Source organism: Gouania willdenowi, chromosome 15, assembly GCF_900634775.1.
Source record: "Gouania willdenowi chromosome 15, fGouWil2.1, whole genome shotgun sequence".
Taxonomy (NCBI): domain Eukaryota; kingdom Metazoa; phylum Chordata; class Actinopteri; order Blenniiformes; family Gobiesocidae; genus Gouania; species Gouania willdenowi.
The window spans coordinates 23350775-23369848 of NC_041058.1; the positions used below are offsets into that span (position 1 = coordinate 23350775).

Sequence of the window (19074 nt, forward strand, 5' to 3'; positions counted from 1 at the left end):
GAAACAAGTGCAAAAAAGAAAGAACAAAGCATCTTAATACATTAGAAACATTTTATTTACATTAGATGCACTGCAGACGAACAATTTCATTCCCATGTAACTGTAACTTTCAAATCTGATTCACTGGTGCGCCACTTATATATCAAGTGAAAAAAAAAAAAAAACACGATACATCAAAATGTAAAAATAATAGAACAAGGAATGTGCTTCAGCTCACAAGTAATCTAACTGAACTCTACAAGTGTTTTTATGTTAACGTGTGTACACAGTTCACGAAGTAGACAGAGCCTCTGGTACAGCCTCGCTCTATGTTTTAAACAAAAACTACAAACTGGAGGCTTTGCTGCTTGTCCATGTCATTCAGGTTTGTTCCTCAACTGTGCATTTAAAAAACACAGTGGCAGTTTATGTACACAAGAATGAGTGTATTGTCACCACTTCTTTCCCACACTTCGATAAACAACTATTAACACCTTTGGTTTATGAAACTCATGTCCTACTTAAACACATAAATTAAAGAGGCTTCTCTGAAACACCGCAACATCACATGTCTTAAAACCAGCTGACGTTAGCTGTCTGAGGTGGGGAGAAGCATAAATGGACCTTTTCAGAGAAACAACATTGCACTTTACCCACGCAGTCGATTAAAAACGCTTTGATCACACATGCTTGGTTACATTCCATGTATTTTCACTCACAGCTAAAGACTTAGAACCCCTCATCTAACATAACATACCATAGCTTTGCACTGCTCTGTGTTGCAGCCAAAGCATGGTGCCTTTCGCTATACTTGCCAACACTCTTGGACAAGTAGTTTAATTTGCATTCATATCAGCATTTTAGCTTCTCGTTTGGTTACAGAACCATCCATTGTTTGGTCTCGCGTCTGTCTTTTAATTACATTTAAGAGACAAAGGGATGAGACAAAAAATGGCTTCCGAAAAAGGCACTAAAACAAGCCTGGCATTACATTCACACCTCAAACCTACTGTAAACCTTTCTCTCTTTTCTCATGTTCTGAATCTTTTCCAGAATTCTATCACGCTCCTGAGTAGACTTGGATGGCTCTTTGCTGAGGGTTTTGGAGCCTGGATACTTCTGTTTTTGGGCATTTTTGTCTGCCTCGCCCTCTTTTTCGTCATCAGTGACAGGGGAGTCTTTGCTGCTTTCGTTTCTGCTTTGGCTGTTGGCAGAGATCTGCCCCAGGAGCAGCTTTGTGTCGTCTCTGAGGTTGCTGCTTGACAGCACGTTGGCTGTCGACGAATGGTATCTGGACTGACTGGGTTTTGGATGTCTAAATGCGATGTTAGCTTGTTCGGGGCAATGACTCTTCATTTTGTCATTTGTTTTTTCAGTGTCTTCAGTACCTTCATCGTGGACCTGATCTGTATCTTTCGTGTGAGGCTTTTCCTCATCTGTTTTACCATTTTCTTTCAGAATAATTGGCCCTTGGGTGGACTTTTCAGAAGTCACTGGCTCAGGGTTCTTCCATTGTAGATTATTCTCAACTGGAACATTGAAAATAGGCTCAGGTGGGCCAGCAAGAGAGTTAGTTGATGTAGGCTTTGGAGGGTTGTCTGACTCCTGAGAGGGAGACTCTGTGTCTGGGACATCGTGCACTGGTGACGTACTAGTTTCTGCTATTTTGGCCTCAGGAGACAAAACTGATTTATCTGACTCAGAGTGAAGAGACAAACATAACACCGTTCCACTAGCGCTGGGTGCATTACAAACTGGTGTGGCGAGGTCAGAGGAGGGATTTATTTGTCCCAATGGATTTTGAGGTGGGGTGGGAGTTTCTGATTGGGAACCTTTAGGAATAATGTCTGTGATCACAGCCGAGCTTGTTTCTGATGGCGAAATCTGAGGTTGAGTGTCAGCAGATTTGTGGACAGGAGAAATGCTCTCTATCGAATCAGCTTTTGAGGCATAGTTTTCTACACTATATAAATCTAAGACAGGAACAGGAGGGTTAGGGCAGGATGTGTCTGATGTCTCTTTTACAACAGGCAACGGACAGGTAGGGTTTTCCAAATTAAAAACCTGTCTCGTTTCAAATGCTTCTTTTCCTGATTCGCTTACTGTTTTACCCAAATCAGAATCCATTTGCTCTTGTAAACTAGCATCTTTTTCTGAATCCAAACCCTCCTCTGATACAATAATGTTTTTTTTGGACGTAGAAACTGTGTCTGATACAGTCATCTTTTTTTCTAACATTTGAACACCCTTTTCTAATTCAGCAACTTCTACTGAATCAGCAACATCTTTATCAGATTTCAAGTTTTCTTTTTGCGATCCTGTTTCAGATATTGTAGAAACTGTGCCTGATACAGATACCCTATTTTCTAAAGTCTGAACAGTCTTTTCTGATTCACTCACCTCTTTTTCTAACATCTGAACACCCTTTTCTGATTCAGCAACATCTTCTACTGAATCAGCAACATCTTTATCAGATTTCACATTTTCTGTTTGCAATCCTTTTTCAGATATTTTAGGAACTGCTTCTGATAAAGCAATCTCTTTTTCTAAAATCTGAACACTCTTTTCTGATTCAGTAACATCTTCTACTGAATCAGCAACATCTTTATCAGATTTCACATTTTCTGTTTGCAATCCTTTTTCAGATATTTTAGGAACTGTTTCTGATAAAGCAATCTCTTTTTCTAAAATCTGAACACTCTTTTCTGATTCAGTAACATCTTCTACTGAATCAGCAACATCTTTATCAGATTTCACATTTTCTGTTTGCAATCCTTTTTCAGATATTGTAGAAACTGTGCCCGATACAGTAACCTCTTTTTCTAAAATCTGAACACTCTTTTCTGATTCAGTAACATCTTCTACTGAATCAGCAACATCTTTATCAGATTTCACATTTTCTGTTTGCAATCCTTTTTCAGATACTGTAGGAACTGTTTCTGATACAGCCATCTCTTTTTCTAAAATCTGAACACTCTTTTCTGATTCAGTAACATCTACTGAATCAGCAACATCTTTATCAGATTTCAAGTTTTCTTTTTGCAATCCTCTTTCAGATATTGTGACATCAGAAACTTGTATAGCGCTAGTCTTAGTGGGGGGCTGCGTTGAGGCAATGTTTGGCTTTGAATCACGTCTATCATTAGAAATATCTGATTCTACATGAGGAGATATATTTCCTATATTTCCTGAATATGTTATGAATGAGTGGGGAGACAAACATGATACTGTTTCACCAGAGATATTAGTTTCACAAACTGATATGAGAATGTCAGAGTGAGGAGGAACTTCTCTTATTGCATCTTGAGCTGGAGTGCTCTTTTCCAATTGTGGAGCATCATGAGTAATGCCTCTAATCACAGGTGAGCTTGTTACTGATGTCAAAGCCTCAGTTGACTTGTCAGAGGACATGTCCACAGGACAAACTGTCTCAAGTTTGGACACAGAGCTTTCAACAGTTTGGGAACTTAAGGCATTAGATGGCTCAAGATCTTCAGAAATTTCTGAAACAACATTCGAACACCCAGGGATTTCTGACCTAGAAACATGCCCTGCTTCAAATGCATCTTTTCCTGATTCTCTAACTTTTTCATTTGAGCCAGAATCAACCCTCTCAGGTTTAGAAACATCTTTAGCTAAGTTAGAAACTATGTTTTCAGTATCAGGATCACATTTTTCTAAATCAGAAACTCCCTCTGATAAAAAACTATCCTTTTCTGATCCCATGACAGCTCCTGATTCAGCTAATTCTTTTACTGAACTAGTATGTGCTGCTGATGCTATTAATTTGAGTGCAGTGTTTTCCAATTCATTTTTTAATAAATTAGAAACCTTCTCCGGTACAGTGTCCTTTTCTGAATTTGAGAGTGCCTCTTTTGGTTTTGCCAAATCTAAAATATTGTCTTTTTCAGCAAGTGTAGCATCAGAAACTTGTTGCACACTCATGTATGAGGTGGGCTGTGGTAAGGAAGTGTTTGGCTCAGAAACGCTAAACTTGTCAAGGGAAATAACATTAGAAGGTTCTTTTGCTGATTGAGAAGATAACTGCTGTGAGGAGCTAACTGGATTTTGTGGTTTTGTTTTACCAACAATGGTTAATGTGATAGATTTGGGAGTATTACTGGACTTGCTTGGAATATTACATGTGTTGTCTAAATTAGGGGAAAGTGGAGTGACTTTGGAAGTATCACTGGCAGATTGAGTGTCCTGTTCACAATTCACGGGAGGTGAACAAATAGCTTCTTCTTGAACTAATTCACATTTTGGAGAATTGGAATTTATGATAGGAGATTCAAGTTCCACCACTAAGCTTTGACATGCTGACTTACCCTCCTCTGAACAGGGGTTATGACTTGAGGCTTCAACAACTTCCACAAGAGGAGAAGAACAAGTGCTAGTAGCAACGATTGATGTCGGTGAAGCACAGGTTTCACTTTGTTGTGCAGTAAGATTGATGAGACTTTGTTTTTCCAATGATTTGCTCTGACCTACCTCAGTTTTTGGAACGTTTCCTACCGACTCAAGCTCAGATTTCTGTGAATCTGTTGAAACTTCCGTTTGTTTTGCGTTACAGCCTTGGGACATAAGCGAATCATTGTCAACACTTGCCTGCTTGATCACTGTTTGTGTGGTCTCTGAAGAAAGATTAAGTGTTTTTTGTATTCCTGTGGATAGTGTTTCCCCAGCTCTATCTTTTGTAGCATGTTCTTTAACTAGGCCGTCAGATGTTGAGGCCTGCTTTTCAGTAGATTCTTTTTGTACAGGTTTCTCAGTTTGTTTGGGAACATTTCCTTGTAGATCAGATGCTGGTGTTGCCAAAAGCTTTTCTTTGCTCTTTTCTTCTAAAGCTTTTTGTGCTTTGCGTTTAGCTGCTAACTCCTTAAAAAACCTGAACCGGTTGTAAGCCTCATCCATCTCAAAGTCTAATAGAGGAGAGAGGAAAGGTGGTGGTTGAATCGGTTGGCTGGACTGTTCAGGTTCAGATTTCTTGGAGTGAGCCACAGATGATGACGGATTAACTTGCCCTACATCTGGTAGTTTTAGGGAATCTTGTACTTTGGGGTTTTCCGATAAATCATTCGGAATCTCATCCTTTGATGAATCTTTATCATCTTTATCACCTTCTTCAGTGTTTCTTGTCTCTTGTTTGGAGCCGTCTGTGGATGACTTCAAGTAGCGACTCCACTCAAAAGGTTCTCTTGTAGGCCTCCTTTGTCCCAGAACCTGAGAAAAATAAGGTAGCTTGAGCTGTTCAGCGTCACCTTTGTCACTTTCCTCTTCTTGTTGATCTGGACCAGCAGTTTTAGGATCTTGAGGATTGTTCTGTTGATCAAGGGAGTGGAAAATTAAAGAGGATCTTAATCTTGAGGCCCTTGGTTGTGCAGCATTGTAATTCCTGCGGAAAGAGTCGTCTCTTCGTAAAGCAGATGTTTTGGGCTCTCTTTGTTCTGCTTCATCTGCCTTTTCTGATTCTGTTGTATTTGATGATTCTGAAGGTGTTGGTGTTATGTTGGTGTGAAATGGCACTGGAGGGGGCTCATCTGGTAGATATTTTTGCTGATCTTGGGTAATAGCTCTGGCATAACTTGGCATCTGACTTGCTCTTGGTGTGGCAGGAACCTTAAACTCTCGTACATTTGGAATTTTAGGGATTGCAATTTGACCACCTATTGTTTCCTGTACAGGACAAGAGGGCTCTTCAAAAGGATCTGAGCCCTGAGGTGCTGCCATTGCCAAGCCATCATCTTCAGGATTATCATAGGCACTGAGGTACGAGCTAATTCTCCAGTTCCTTAGACCGCGTTTAACTGAAGGGTTTTTGCGGTCAGTGTTGGGCTCTTGTAAAAACGTTTTCTGCTCACTCTGATTTGAGGGGGTCGGTGAGATCCGACAAGTATAGGTATGGCCTAAACCCGGTCGTCTGTTGTGAAGTAAACCCATATCTCTTTCACGTTGCTTCTCTGAGCTCTGGTCCATGTCTACAGCTCTGGTAGATGTTAAATAGTTTAAAACTGGGTCAAAGCTATCAGGTGGCTGCATTGGTTGTGGTTCTGAATACTGATCACATGAGAGATAGTCTTGCTTCCAAAACTTGTCAATGCCACTGTAGTCTGCTTCAGGCCCTGGGCCTGGATAAGCCTTCTGCCCTCTGTGAAAATACCTTCCCTGGGTTTCAGAGTCTGGTAACCCCTGCGGCTGCTGCAGAAAGTGATATGGAAATCTTTCTTGACTACCTTCAGCAAAAGAGTGACGTTTAAAGGGGAGATTTTCCTTCATAGGTATTCTTAATGGACCCTGATCAAAAGGTTGTTCCATGGGTGGTTGCTGGGAAGGAAACCTAGTGTACATATCAACAGGTCCACATGGGGCTTCTGGTCTTCTCAGGGGATACCGCATCCAATCCCCTTCAATTCGTTCATCATAGGAATGTCTTCCCCATTCATCTGAATGCCCACTATCCAGAAATATCTTTGGCCTCTCTGTAATCCTTTCACCAGGATACTGCATTTTCTGTGATGGGCCCAGATCTTCCATTTGACCAACCATGTTGTCAATGATCATCGGTTGAGATTGAGCGAACAAAATCCGAAACTCCTCGTCAAAAGTCGCCACCAGTTGCCCAAGGAAAAGATGAGCCATGCAGCGGTGTAACTTCTCAAAAGACCACATGAAGCTGAACAAAAACATAAAAAGTCAATAGAAGTAAATTATTTGTATCATATGTAAATATTTTAAATGAAACCAGTCAACACACTACATGCATAAATTAAATCACCATTTAGAATGGAGGAGACAAATTACAACTAACTCACCTGTAGTTTCCACTCAGCACAGCACGGCAGTCAGTCAATAAAAAGCGATCCATCAACTGACCTTTAAAAGATTTCCCTGAGCGGCACTGATAAGTGATGCCGGGCACTGTTCTCACTCGTAAAAACTGAAAAACATTTGAAATTGAAGATTTAATTATAATTTTTCCATTGCATTATTTATCATGATAGGCTAGGTGGCAGCACTGCATTAGTATTGACATTGAAGAAATAATGTGCCTGCAGTACTGTCAAAATCTATATCTGTGCACGTATTGTATGCCATATGAAATCATGATATATTTCACCAATATGTACTTTGGAGTAAAACAATTATTAAAAGGTAAAGCATAGATAACACTAAAATGTTAAAATTAGCCAAAAAAGAATTGTTTGTCAAGGACTCGTTTTGTTTATTGGTAAAAAAATGTCACCCCTCCTGGCAGCTCAGTAAAGCTTTACTTTTAAATTACTGGACACAAACAATAATTATCAGTACAATTATTTTCAATGTAATTAAAAAAAAACAAAAAAAAAAAACAAGATTATGCTGGTCTCTTAATTTCCTTAACATCTCCATCTTGTCTGTAGCTTACACTGCCAAAGTTCATTCCAGCTTTACTGTGTTAAAAGTGGACGAGTAGCATTCACTGTCTTTTCTATTCACAGAGCACAGTCTGAATGCAGCTGAATTACTTTGCCTATGACAACCACAACAGGAAGTGCATATACTCACTTGCATGTTTTGAAGATTTACTCTGCAGTTTGACACCATGTCGGTGAAGTGAGGTGCGTTTTGCTCGTCTAGAATAATGTACACAGCAACATTTCTCATGGCAGCATTAAGAATATCTGCAAATATGTCAACGTCAGTAAACGTGTCCATCACTATTGCAATGACCTGTAGAAATAAAAGCCACAAACAAGATCAGTGTGTTGTTCTCACAAGCACAATCAATTGAAAATGTAAGGATGAAATGAGTATCATCTGTGTGAAAAAGGAGTAAAACCTACCTGCTGAGCATTCTTAATAAGTCGTCTGGCCTGGTCTTTAATGCTCGGCATGTTAGGTTCAGGGGGATTGACCAGCGTTGTGACCTCCGTCGGCCCAATTAAATGATGCATCTGCGGCCAGCCCAGGTCCAAATCTGGGACGTCCAGATCAGTGTGAAGAGGCCAGTAAGTGTCCGAAGAGCCATCTCCCTCTACATCCCGAAATTGGTGCTCAGGGAAGCTGTTCAGCCGAGGGTTCTGAACACAAGTCTGAATGTGCTGAATTTCAGGTGTGGCCAGGAAGTCCACCACATCAGCTTTCTGGAGAAATCGATAGTAGCCTTCCAAATCCTCTTCCACAAGGGCGTCAATTGCCAAGCGGTACTCTTCCCGATAGTGAGGAGGGAGGTAGTTGGGGTCCAGGGGGTTGTCCCCTGCTGATGAACACTGGGAGCGTCGTGCCATTCTGTCACCTTCAGGAGAGAAAAAATGTGGTTAAGTAATTAATCGTGAAATATCAAAAACACAAAGAAAATTTAGCCCTGACATCCAATTCAGGGAGTTCCCTCTAACTGTAGGAAAAGAACGCAAGTAAACCTAGGGCTAGGCAATATGGACCAAAACTTATATCTCAATATTTTTTCTATACGATAATTTTAACTCAATAAAGTCTTACCAGAAAGACAATTCAGGGTTAAATTTGCTAATACAAAATGCCACACAGTCACATTTATTAACAAACAGTTGCACGATATGTGCCACTTTTGAATTTTTCTCCTACAAGGGACAGAATGTGTGAGTGAGTTTTGTAGCTGTTAAGTGGTAGATCTGGGTTAGGACACAATCAGCAATCCATCTAACTGTGCTTTTCATGCTGTTCTGAAAAGTAGAGATGGCAGCGACTCCTAAAACAAGTATTTTAATACAAAATAAGCTATAAAAAAAATAATATATATATATATATATCAATAAAGGTGATATTGTAATTTTCTATATCGCCGAAATAGAAAAATCAATATATCTTGAATCATATCTATATATTTCCTAGCCCTAAGTGAATCTACAGTACCGTTTGCTCTGAGTCAGCTGGGATAGGCTCCAACAACCACCTGCAACCCTAAACAGGACACGCAAGTCAGCATACAAGAAGCGTCAAATAATTAATTTTCCTAATGAATTAACTAATTAAGGATAAATTAATTTGTTGCTTCTTTAAGTGTACCATTATCTATCCCCTATGCAACGAAAAATGCCTACTTTAGTATTCATTGTAAAAATGTAGAATGCATAAATGCATGAATCGGTTCTAGAAAGACAATGATTATTACCAAAGTCTTAGTGTATATTTGCAGAAATAAAGGTTTTGCTATGTTGGTTATGAGATGGTTTGGTCGACCAGTGATCTACCTATAGCTCACTCTTCCTTTAAGTACTCCAGGATCTGCTTTAGCTTCCTGTAACCCAATTTAGGATAAACAGAGATAAAAAAAAAAAAAAAGTATGTGAATGAATAATTAGACACTTATTGCACGGGTCGACCTAATACAAGAACAAGCAAGAATTCCCAATGCAACACAGAGTCGCTCATATTTTCACAGGCATTTTCAGAAGCAGTTTAGAGGCTTAGGGCATGATTGTCACACACCTGTGACCATGAAAGTAAGTAGAACACCTGAGTTTACTACTTTTTTCCAAATAATTTTGGCAATGACGTGTATTATGATTAAACACATTGTGTACAAAACATTGTAAACCCCCCTGGAGGGGATGTCAGTCTACCAATGTGCAAACAGAGACAGACAAAGGTGAACCTATAAACAAACCTTAATCAAGGTGAAGGCCACAATAATTAGTATACCTTACCTAGGGCCCACATTTAAAACAGGCAAATCAACTTCAAATGGGAAAAAAGATCAAACATTTAATTTGCATATATTTAGTCGTTGTCACATTAAATAAGAAAAAGCTACAATAGAAACAATTCAATCTTAAATTAATTTGTTTAATAAGGACACCACCAATGAATAACGGCCTATAGCAAAGAGCTACAAGATCAATAACTAACAATATGTTAGAAGAATCCTACTGAATATGGTAGAACAACTGATATTTGAAAAACAAAATTACCAGAGAGAAAGTAAACAGTTATAAAACAGAATTCCTGCTCACTCTTAAAATAAAAATGTGCATTGCATTATAATACTAAGTTGACCTTATTTTACCTCCATGAGGCAAAACTTGTGGTGTGACAGTCTCAGTAGCGGTTCTTTCAAAAATAAATATTAGCGATCACATTAATAATAATTTTAGCCCAGTTAGTTCTAAACTTATGTTTTAACATCTAAAATCTAATTTTACCAAGCTTCAAACTAACAAATACAAATTCAAACAAGAAGACCTAGTCATCAACATCCCCCACCAAAATTATAAATCATTTTAACTCAAAACCTTTTCCTAAATGTCCTAAATCTAAGAACTTAGATGTATACATAAGAAAATATTATCATATCAGAATATAAAATTACTAACTATCTTAAACAGTTTCTGAGAAAAGCTGTCTCCTTTGAAGAAACCTTGAACAAAGTAAAAAAAAAAACGCAACAAGGACATTAACTCCGGAAAAAATAATAGCACGTTTCTCATGTTTGAACTCCATCAAGGTATTGATACCCTGAAGCCACACACCGAATTTGGTTATCCTTTCTTAAATGGTTTCTGAGAAAAGTTGTCTCCTTTGAAGATACCTCGAACAGAGTAAAAAATTTGCATCAATCACAATAACTCCAGAAAAAATAATTGTAGAGAGTTAAATACTGTTGAAACTGATAAACTGTTTTTTAATTAACCATCTTTAAATGTTTATTTTCACTGAAACATTGAGACAAATGTGTTCAAGTGTCGCAGATAGGATTATATTAAAGATACTGCAGATTTGGTGGTTAGATTGTGATGTTTGTTTTCGAAAGAAAAAAAGAAAAATCTTACACGGTTGTGAAATTGTAAGAGAACCTGTTTTGGTTCGTAAAAGAGTAGTTAGAGGCTAGTAAAATAGGAACATGATGACACCCTATGAAATATTTCGGAAGTTGTAATTAAAAAAAATGGCACAAATTAAGAGAAATAAAGTGTTGCGTGTTATTTCGTAACTTTTTAAATGGATAAAAAGTTTGGCTTCATTATCCTTCTTTCTAATTAAAGTAAACTCAGAATTTGTAGTAGTATTTCAGTGTATATCAAACTGGTAGTCCTTTGGATTATTCAATAACTTTGAAGGAGCTCATGGTTTCAGAAAGGTTGGTGACCCCTGCCTTAGAAGAACACTATCAAGTTTGTTGTAAACTAATCATTGATATGTAATGCAAGTTGAGCAATTGTGGGTGCTGGCAATATTTAAATCTCTATAAAACCTCACACACTTTGGCTTGTATCTTTGCCCATTCAAACCATCAACACTGCTTGTGTTGATGATTTAAATGACATTTTTATCTGGTAAAGATTGCATTAAAACATAGTTGCTTGCTTCCTGGACAATGGCAATGGTTTGAAAGCTTTTACTACTATCATAATCATATGTTTTTCTTAATGCTAACACTAACTGCTAACAGATACTTCTACTTGGTTGATGATACAAGCATTGCTTTTGGAAACTTTTCACAAGCTTGTTTTCATTTTCAGATACACCGCTAAAAATAGACACTACAGTTCTCTTTTGTGAACATTAGGTTACTAAGTAACAAAACACCCAAATATTGTGCAGTGGATAGTTTCCAAATTGTTACATGAAGTAGGTGAGGGTGTTTGGGCCAGCCAAGCTAAAACTACCGTGAGGTAATTTTCCAACACAACTCTAACAGTCTCAGAATAGTCCTTAATGAATATTCATAAAAACATTGACTTGCTTGGACCTTGAATAAATAAAAAAAATCTGTTAAATCATGATGAAAAAATTGTCCAGCATTTATAAAAACCTGTGATGACTTCCCATTCCATTGCTGATTCCTGTAAACTTAAACAATGTAAAACTAAATGTAAAAACTAAAACTAACTAACAAACAAACCTAACATCAAGGTTTGGTTGTTTGTTTTTTATAGACATTTCTTCAGACAAGTTTTACAATAAATAACAAATAAATAAATAATAATTTTTTTTCAAATTTTTTTTTTTTCTAATCTGATAATCTGACTTCAGATGGTATTTTTTTCAACAATGGTTAAATGTAATTCTCTACCAGGGCAGCTCTTGTCAACATTTCCTTTTTTTCCCCTTTCAAACAAAAACAACAACAGCAACAAAAACTAAACAAAACCTTATATAAAAACAAGGCTGTAACTTCATCCAACCAGAGAAAAATAAAACTATGTAAACAAAAAAAAAAACACAACTGTGACAGGTCAAATACATGTTAAAGAATCAAGTCTCTAAATAGTAAAAAACAAAACCCAAGGTTAACCTAACCTTAACCTCGAAAAGCACTTTGAGCTGATTTTTTTTGTGTGTGTGAAAAGTGCTTTATAAATAAACTCAACTTTATTTCTATAGCACCTTTCATACATAGGACATGTACTCCAAAGTGCTTTACAAGAACAGACAGTAGAGATAAATACAAAGTACAGTGTGCAGAAATAAGATACATTCAGTGGAGAGCCAATTAAAAGTCTAAAACAATGGATTAAAAAAATAGTTAAAAACATAATTAAAAAGAAAGACATTACAAAATGAGGATTGTCGTGTGGTCAAAGCCAAAAAAGATATGTCTTTAGTTAGGAACTCAATGTTTTTAAAACATCAATCAAATAAAGTATGAATTGATTAAAGATACTCCAAATAACACTTTAGTAAGTTACTAAACTCTAGTCTTGATACATATTGTACCCATTTTTTCCAATGTTGTTAAAAAAACGGTCGATTTTTGAGTTGTAGTGCAAAGGTTATTTCTTCCCCCAGCATTTTCATTTCCATATTGACGACTGTTTAAAAGAAACACCCAACAGATCAAAATGTAGATTACCAGATTACCATTGAGTCACCATAACATTTGGTTTTAAAAAGAGATGCAACAAGTTAACAAAACAGCACCAATAAAGCCAAAATACCCAGGCTTTGAAAGTGGATTACAGAGAAGTTTGTCAGTGAATGTTTCATGACTAAAGGCTCATGAATGTAAGGAATAGTTAATGGAACTTGTATGTATTGATATAGGCGACTGTAACAAAATAGCAGTGGTGACAAGTAACGAAGTAAAAATACTTTGCTACTGTACTTAAGTAGTTTTTTCTGGTATCTGTACTTTGCGTATTTATTTTTTTGACGACTTCTTACTGTTTCTTACTTTTTTAAACAAATATCTGTATTTCCTACTCTTTACATTCTAAAAATGAGCTTGTTACTTTTAAGACCCTCGAAGTGGACTTCACCACATAAAAGATGCAAAGCAACAACCGCGAAGCTGGAGAAGCTAGTGCTAGTCAACGTGCTAACATGTTCTGGGTATAATTGAGCTTTTTTTGACACATTTTATCTATTATGAGTGCTAAATTCTCCAGGTGATCAAATTTAACAGATTGAATTTATGTCCATGTACCAATTTTCTACAAGTTCTTAAAAGACAGTGGCTATCCGTATGTTTGCCGTATCAATATACTGACATTTTATCCGTACGCAGCGCCCCTATTTGGCCAGTTTAGGTCACGTGACTAAAACTAAACCTCACCCTAAACCTAACCCTAAAAATTGTTGCAATGTAAGGTTATAACCTAAACCTAGGCCTAACACTAAGATACTACGTACTTGTACTTCAGTAACCGTACCAATAGCACTGGGGGTTGTCCATAGGGCAACTGTACAAATAGACACTTTCTACTTAAAAATGTAAAACTCAAAGCTCCTCTGCGTTGGATTTAACTGAGCATTTGCACTTCTTTTTTTAATCTTGACATAATTATTTACGCATTTTCTTTATGAGTGCTAAATTCTCCAGGTGTTCAAAGGTAACAGTTTTAACTTGTTTACCTGCACCAGTATTCTAAGTTCTTAAAAAAAACAAAAAAACAAACAAGATATGAAATTTGCTGGTTTAAAAACCCCGTCTTATTATTGAAGGGACATTTGTTATACTTTTTTTTTTTTTTTTTTTTAAACTTAAGTACAACTTTAATACTTTTATCAGTCATTTTTTACTCAACTATCTATACTTTTACTTGAGTACTAAACACTAGTACGGTACTTTTACCACCTCTGCAAAATAGAAAACTTATTATATCTTGATTCTCGATATATTGCCCAGCTCTACTCAGCAGGCATAGGTTCAGCACTTGTCTGTTGATCAGTCCCAGTACCAGTAAAACCACAAAAGCACAATGAATGAGAGCAGAAGGAATCTAAGCACACGATGGATGGCTGTGGCTGTGGGTGCGGCTGCTCCCTGCGGCCAAAACACCCGGAGAAGAAACTTCAAGTGAAATCGAACACTGAACTAACATGAAAATGTAACTAAACTACAACAAAAGCTGTAGGAAGCTGTCGTTTTCACAATGTGGGAAACAGCTGTTTCACAGTAGTCTGTGTAGCGGTTAAACAGGCGTTTAGTATCCGGGTTTTATTTTACTTTTCCTCCCGCTGTCAAACGAAAACACAGAGCAGTGCGAGAGAAATGGCAGCACATTTCGACCATACGTGAACTCTACTGAGTTTAAACAGGTCAAAGTGAAGTTAAACAGACAATTTAGTGACACAAAAAGGGCGTTTCAGGTGAACTTACACTGTTTCTATGTCTGGTTGTCTTCCTCTCCTCTCCCAGTTAAAACTTAAATCGTCTTTTCTCCATTTTTTTCTTCGCTGTCGCGTCGGGTTTTTATTCCGGATAGGACTAGCTCAGTTTTCTCTCACATCTCCTATTTTTCACCCGTCACCAGCTCAACCAGTTCACTCGCATGCTTGAGGCATGTTGACGAGAATGTCGGAGAAAGAGCAGCAACACGGAGAGAAAAAAAAAGTACCGTAGAGAAACATAGCCCCGCCTTTCCGGGACATCCACTGTGAGTGTTCCAGTGCTCCTTACAGCCTCGGTATCAGCTGGTCTGGACTCTGACACGTTTCGTATCAACATGCTTTCAACAGCTCAGACACAAAACAAACAAGAGCAGAATACATTGAAAAAAAAGTGACGTAGTGGGTAACAGTGGCACTCATATTTACAATACTTCCTGTTGAGAATAAACATTAAACTTCATCTTTGCAGTGACACACTGCATAGGCACCTGCACTGTTAAAGAAGGTTAAGAGTAGAGGTGGGACAACTGAGTTCACAATACAATACGATACAATAAGATTTTTAGATAATTATTTTTAAACATAGCGCTTTTTATAGACACTCAAAGCACTTTACATTGCATTGTGTTATTCTTTCACTCCACACATGCTGCGTTCACACCAAACGTGTTTCGGGCGTAAAAATCGTGCCTCGCGTCTTTAGTTGGACGCTTGTCCTCATTGAATCAGACGCTTGTCACCAGTGTCGAAAACGCTCTGGACGCGCGTCCAAACAAGTTGGGAAGAGAGCGCGTTTAGGGGAGGGGCTTCTCTGTTACCAGTGGTATTCATACAATGGATGATAATGTGGCGATCAGTTACGTTCATAATTCACCCAGCGACTGTGAAGTTGTGTGGAATATTGTGTTGAGACGGCGGTGTTTCGGGTCGGATGTATTTTTGGTGGGACTCAGTGTGTGAACTGTGATGTCAGAGGGCTATAGAGAAGTGTGGTTGAATGGAGGATAAAGTTTGGAGTTCCTTGCTGAACACGCCGCCTCCGACTCCCGTTCATCAGCTCTACATTATTGAGAGAGTGGTTTGGTTTTATTTGCGCCTTGGCACCGTTTCTGGATTCACCAGCGCTGCTCTCAGACGAGAATCGCTTTCATCGCTACTTCCGTCTCTCCCGTGCCAAATTTGACGACCTGCTGACCCGCATCAAAGCTCGCATCTCCTACCAGGACACCAACTACAGGTGCTCTACTCCAGCAGAAGAGTGCCTGTCCATCTGTCTCCGGTTCTGAATTCGTCACGGTTGGGGAAAGCTCCTGATTGGTCGACGTGCTGCAATATGCCCTAAAAGTTCAACAATCCCAACTCCAGTGTCGGCAAGCTTGACCTCCGATGTTCCCTCGAAACGCGTCCGCCATATATTGTGAATGTACCCCTGACGCTTTTGACGCGTTTGGTGTGAACGTGCCATTAGTGGTGGTAAGCTACTATTGTAGCCACAGACTGATGGAATGATTCGGTATATATTATTATTAATTTTTTTTTAAGAGCTTATTTTGTTCGAAAATACTTGTTTTTGGAGTTGCTGCTTTCGCTACTTGTCAAAACAGTATAAAAAGCACAGTTAGATAAGTTTTGGTCCATATCACCCAGCCCTAGAATGGCCACATACGATACAAGATAATGGGCTTGCGATAACGATGCAATACAATATTTTTCAAAAAGGAAAAACTACCAAAACAAAAGGCATTTAAGAAAAACTTAAACTCTGGACTTAAATTCTTACTCTGAGTATGGCCTTTTCGACTCAATGGGAATATTGAGTTGTAAATAAAGTATTTTCAATTGAATGTACGACATAAATACCCTGTTATGTATATGTTAAGGTTTTGTTTATTCAGACAAGTTTTTTTCAAGAAATTTTATCTCCTGACATGTTTTAACTGTCAAATGCCAGTCTTCCTCAGAGGTGATTGCTTCGATGTATCCCCTACGAGTTCTTTCAAAAGGAAAGCATGTCAAAGAATAAAATTTCCTGAAGAAAACTTGTCTGAATAAACAAAACCTTAACATATATTAAAAAAAGAAGACAAAATGAACATGCTGGAATTAAATACCCTGTCTTACAGTGGAATTTTAAACTTGTGGTTGAGCCAAACACATTTATCATCAAGAATTTGCCTTTTTAAAACTTGATATTTCATACACATACACAATAACTATGTCATACTTCCAAATAAGTGTTTGAAAAGACTGTTGCAATGGCTTTTTATTGTCATAATGCTTGACGCATAATTTGAAAATGCAAAGAAAAGTTAAGAGGATGTAAATGAACGTCATGCAAATAGAGTTTTCTAATTTCCCTAAACCAATGTAGCCAATCTAAGAAACCAAACAAGACGTAGAGAAGACTGGGTAAACAAAAATAGTAAAATACTGGATATGTGTTCTCAAATTACACCATAAAACACTTCAGAAATGCACACGATACAAATTACAGGTTCTTTTTATTATTCATTATATTTTTTTCTTATTTTGCATGTTTTTGTTGTAGTTTGGTTGTTTCTTATGTCGTTTTGTATGTTTCTCTGTTATTTTTGTGTATTTTGTTGCGATCTTGTGTATTTCTTTCTCATTTAGTGTGTCTTTGTTGTCATTTTGTGTGTTGCTGGTTATGGTAAGTGTTTTTCTCTCTTAGTGAGTGTGTTTTTGTTGTCATTTTACGTACTTTGTTTTTGTTGATGTCTGTTCTGTTTATTATACAGTATATTTTTCTGTTATTGTCTGTGTTTTTGTTATAAAACCCCATATTTTTAATGCTTTTATTTGTTAATTCAACACCCCCCCCTTATCAATGAAGTACCCCCTCTAAGACAGTGTTTTTGTCATCCGGGCACCTTGTTTACCAGACATGCTAATACAAGAAAAGAAAATATAATATAATGATAGTTTGTTGTGTTTTTAAAAAAAGATAATTTTCAACAAACCTGTATTTGTCGCACCTAAAATGAAGGTAACTGCAAATAATTGATCATAATAGCAATAATTACCGAGGATTTTGTCACCTGTCATGCCTGTTAGCAGCAGTGCATTGTGGTTATGCCCTGCGGATCTCACACCTGTGTTTCTGTGCCGATTGTTAATTCATTGTGTGACTATGGGCTGTAAGAGTAAATGTGGCTGCATTGAAATCCCAGTCTCAGCCTTTTTTTAAGTTATCAAAGATGAATGAATGGCCCCATGAAAGAGTCACTGGTTTGAATATCGGAACATACTTTCCTTTCTATTCATATTCTTTATTGATAATCTCACGATGACCCGAGCGGACCTTGCTGGGTTTTAGTGACTTTGCTAATAAATAAACCATGCTAAACATGTTGGAGGAAAGCCAGCCTTAATTCCTTGTGTTTGCTTAAACCATTCAAGGAGAGAGATAGAAAGTTACCCAAAGTGAGTTTCTTTTAAGGTTTTATTCCAACTTAAAACCAAAAATAGTCACGTCAAGACAAATTATGAAGTAATTCAACTAAAGGAAGTAATGCAATGAAACACTTCAAGGAAAGACAATCCCTCTTTGTTCACTTCAGGCACCACCCAACGCTCACAGCAGCAGGTAAAATGGAAACATCCACATGAATGTCCTCCCAGGTTATACTGTAGGTAGAGTTGCAACACTGCATACCATTTGGTTGCATTCACTGCTGCCCTGGGGAACATTTGAAACCCATACACACAGTGCCTCCTGTGTGAGTGGCAGCACACTCACCACTCAGTCATAAGCTTGAGACATTCTTCTCTTTAAAACAAGCCCAGGAATGTGAAAATCAAATAAATCAATGACCTGGTGTGAGTTATGAAATCACACAAAGTCCGCCACAACCAAAAGTTATGTAAAAGGAAAAAAAAAAAATCTGAGCTTGTTGCAGTAAAAGTCAGAGAACAATAAGAGTATTAGTTTCTTATGACTGGGCTAATATATTGAAACCACATCCTTACAGCGTGCACATGTTGAAACAAAAGAGTCACTCATAACAGCAAGAAGATTTCCTGAGTAATCATTGTCTATTCCCTACAGCTAAATACTAAATTTCAAGCTTTAACAACCGTTATTTTATTTATCCCAATTAAATCTAATTATAACCAGAATATTCGCATTTCATGAAGAAATTGCAAGTGAGGATGCAGGTGCTGGCTCGCATCGCACTGCATTAGCTAGCATTAGCATTAGCATTAAAATTAGCCTAGATCTATTTTATTATTAGCATTAACCTAGCATTAGCATTCGTCTAGCGTTAGCATTAACATAGCATTAGCCTCGTGTTAGCATTAGCCTAGCGTTAACTTAGCTTAACAATAGCATTAACCTAGCATTAGCATTAGCCTAACAATAGCATTACCTAGCATTAGCATTAGCCTAACAATAGCATTACCTAGCAATAGCACTAACCTAGCATTATCTGAACATTAGCAATAAAGTTGAAATTTTCAGCTCCAATCCAACAATGAGATTCTCTTATGATCAAAGGGGAA

At 37.6% G+C, this 19074-nt stretch overlaps 1 protein-coding gene across 1 annotated transcript; it reads right to left on the reverse strand.

The window, feature by feature from the left end:
* Positions 1-37: 37 nt before the first annotated feature.
* On the reverse strand, positions 38-14807 carry fam83ha (family with sequence similarity 83 member Ha). Its single transcript, XM_028467908.1, has 5 exons — positions 14540-14807; positions 7803-8254; positions 7525-7689; positions 6792-6916; positions 38-6652 (listed from the first exon to the last, which is right to left on the reverse strand). Exons 2-5 carry the CDS (start codon positions 8244-8246, stop codon positions 973-975), a joined length of 6414 nt encoding a protein of 2137 aa, XP_028323709.1. The 5' UTR covers positions 8247-8254; positions 14540-14807; the 3' UTR covers positions 38-972.
* Between the last annotated feature and the right edge of the window lie 4267 nt (positions 14808-19074).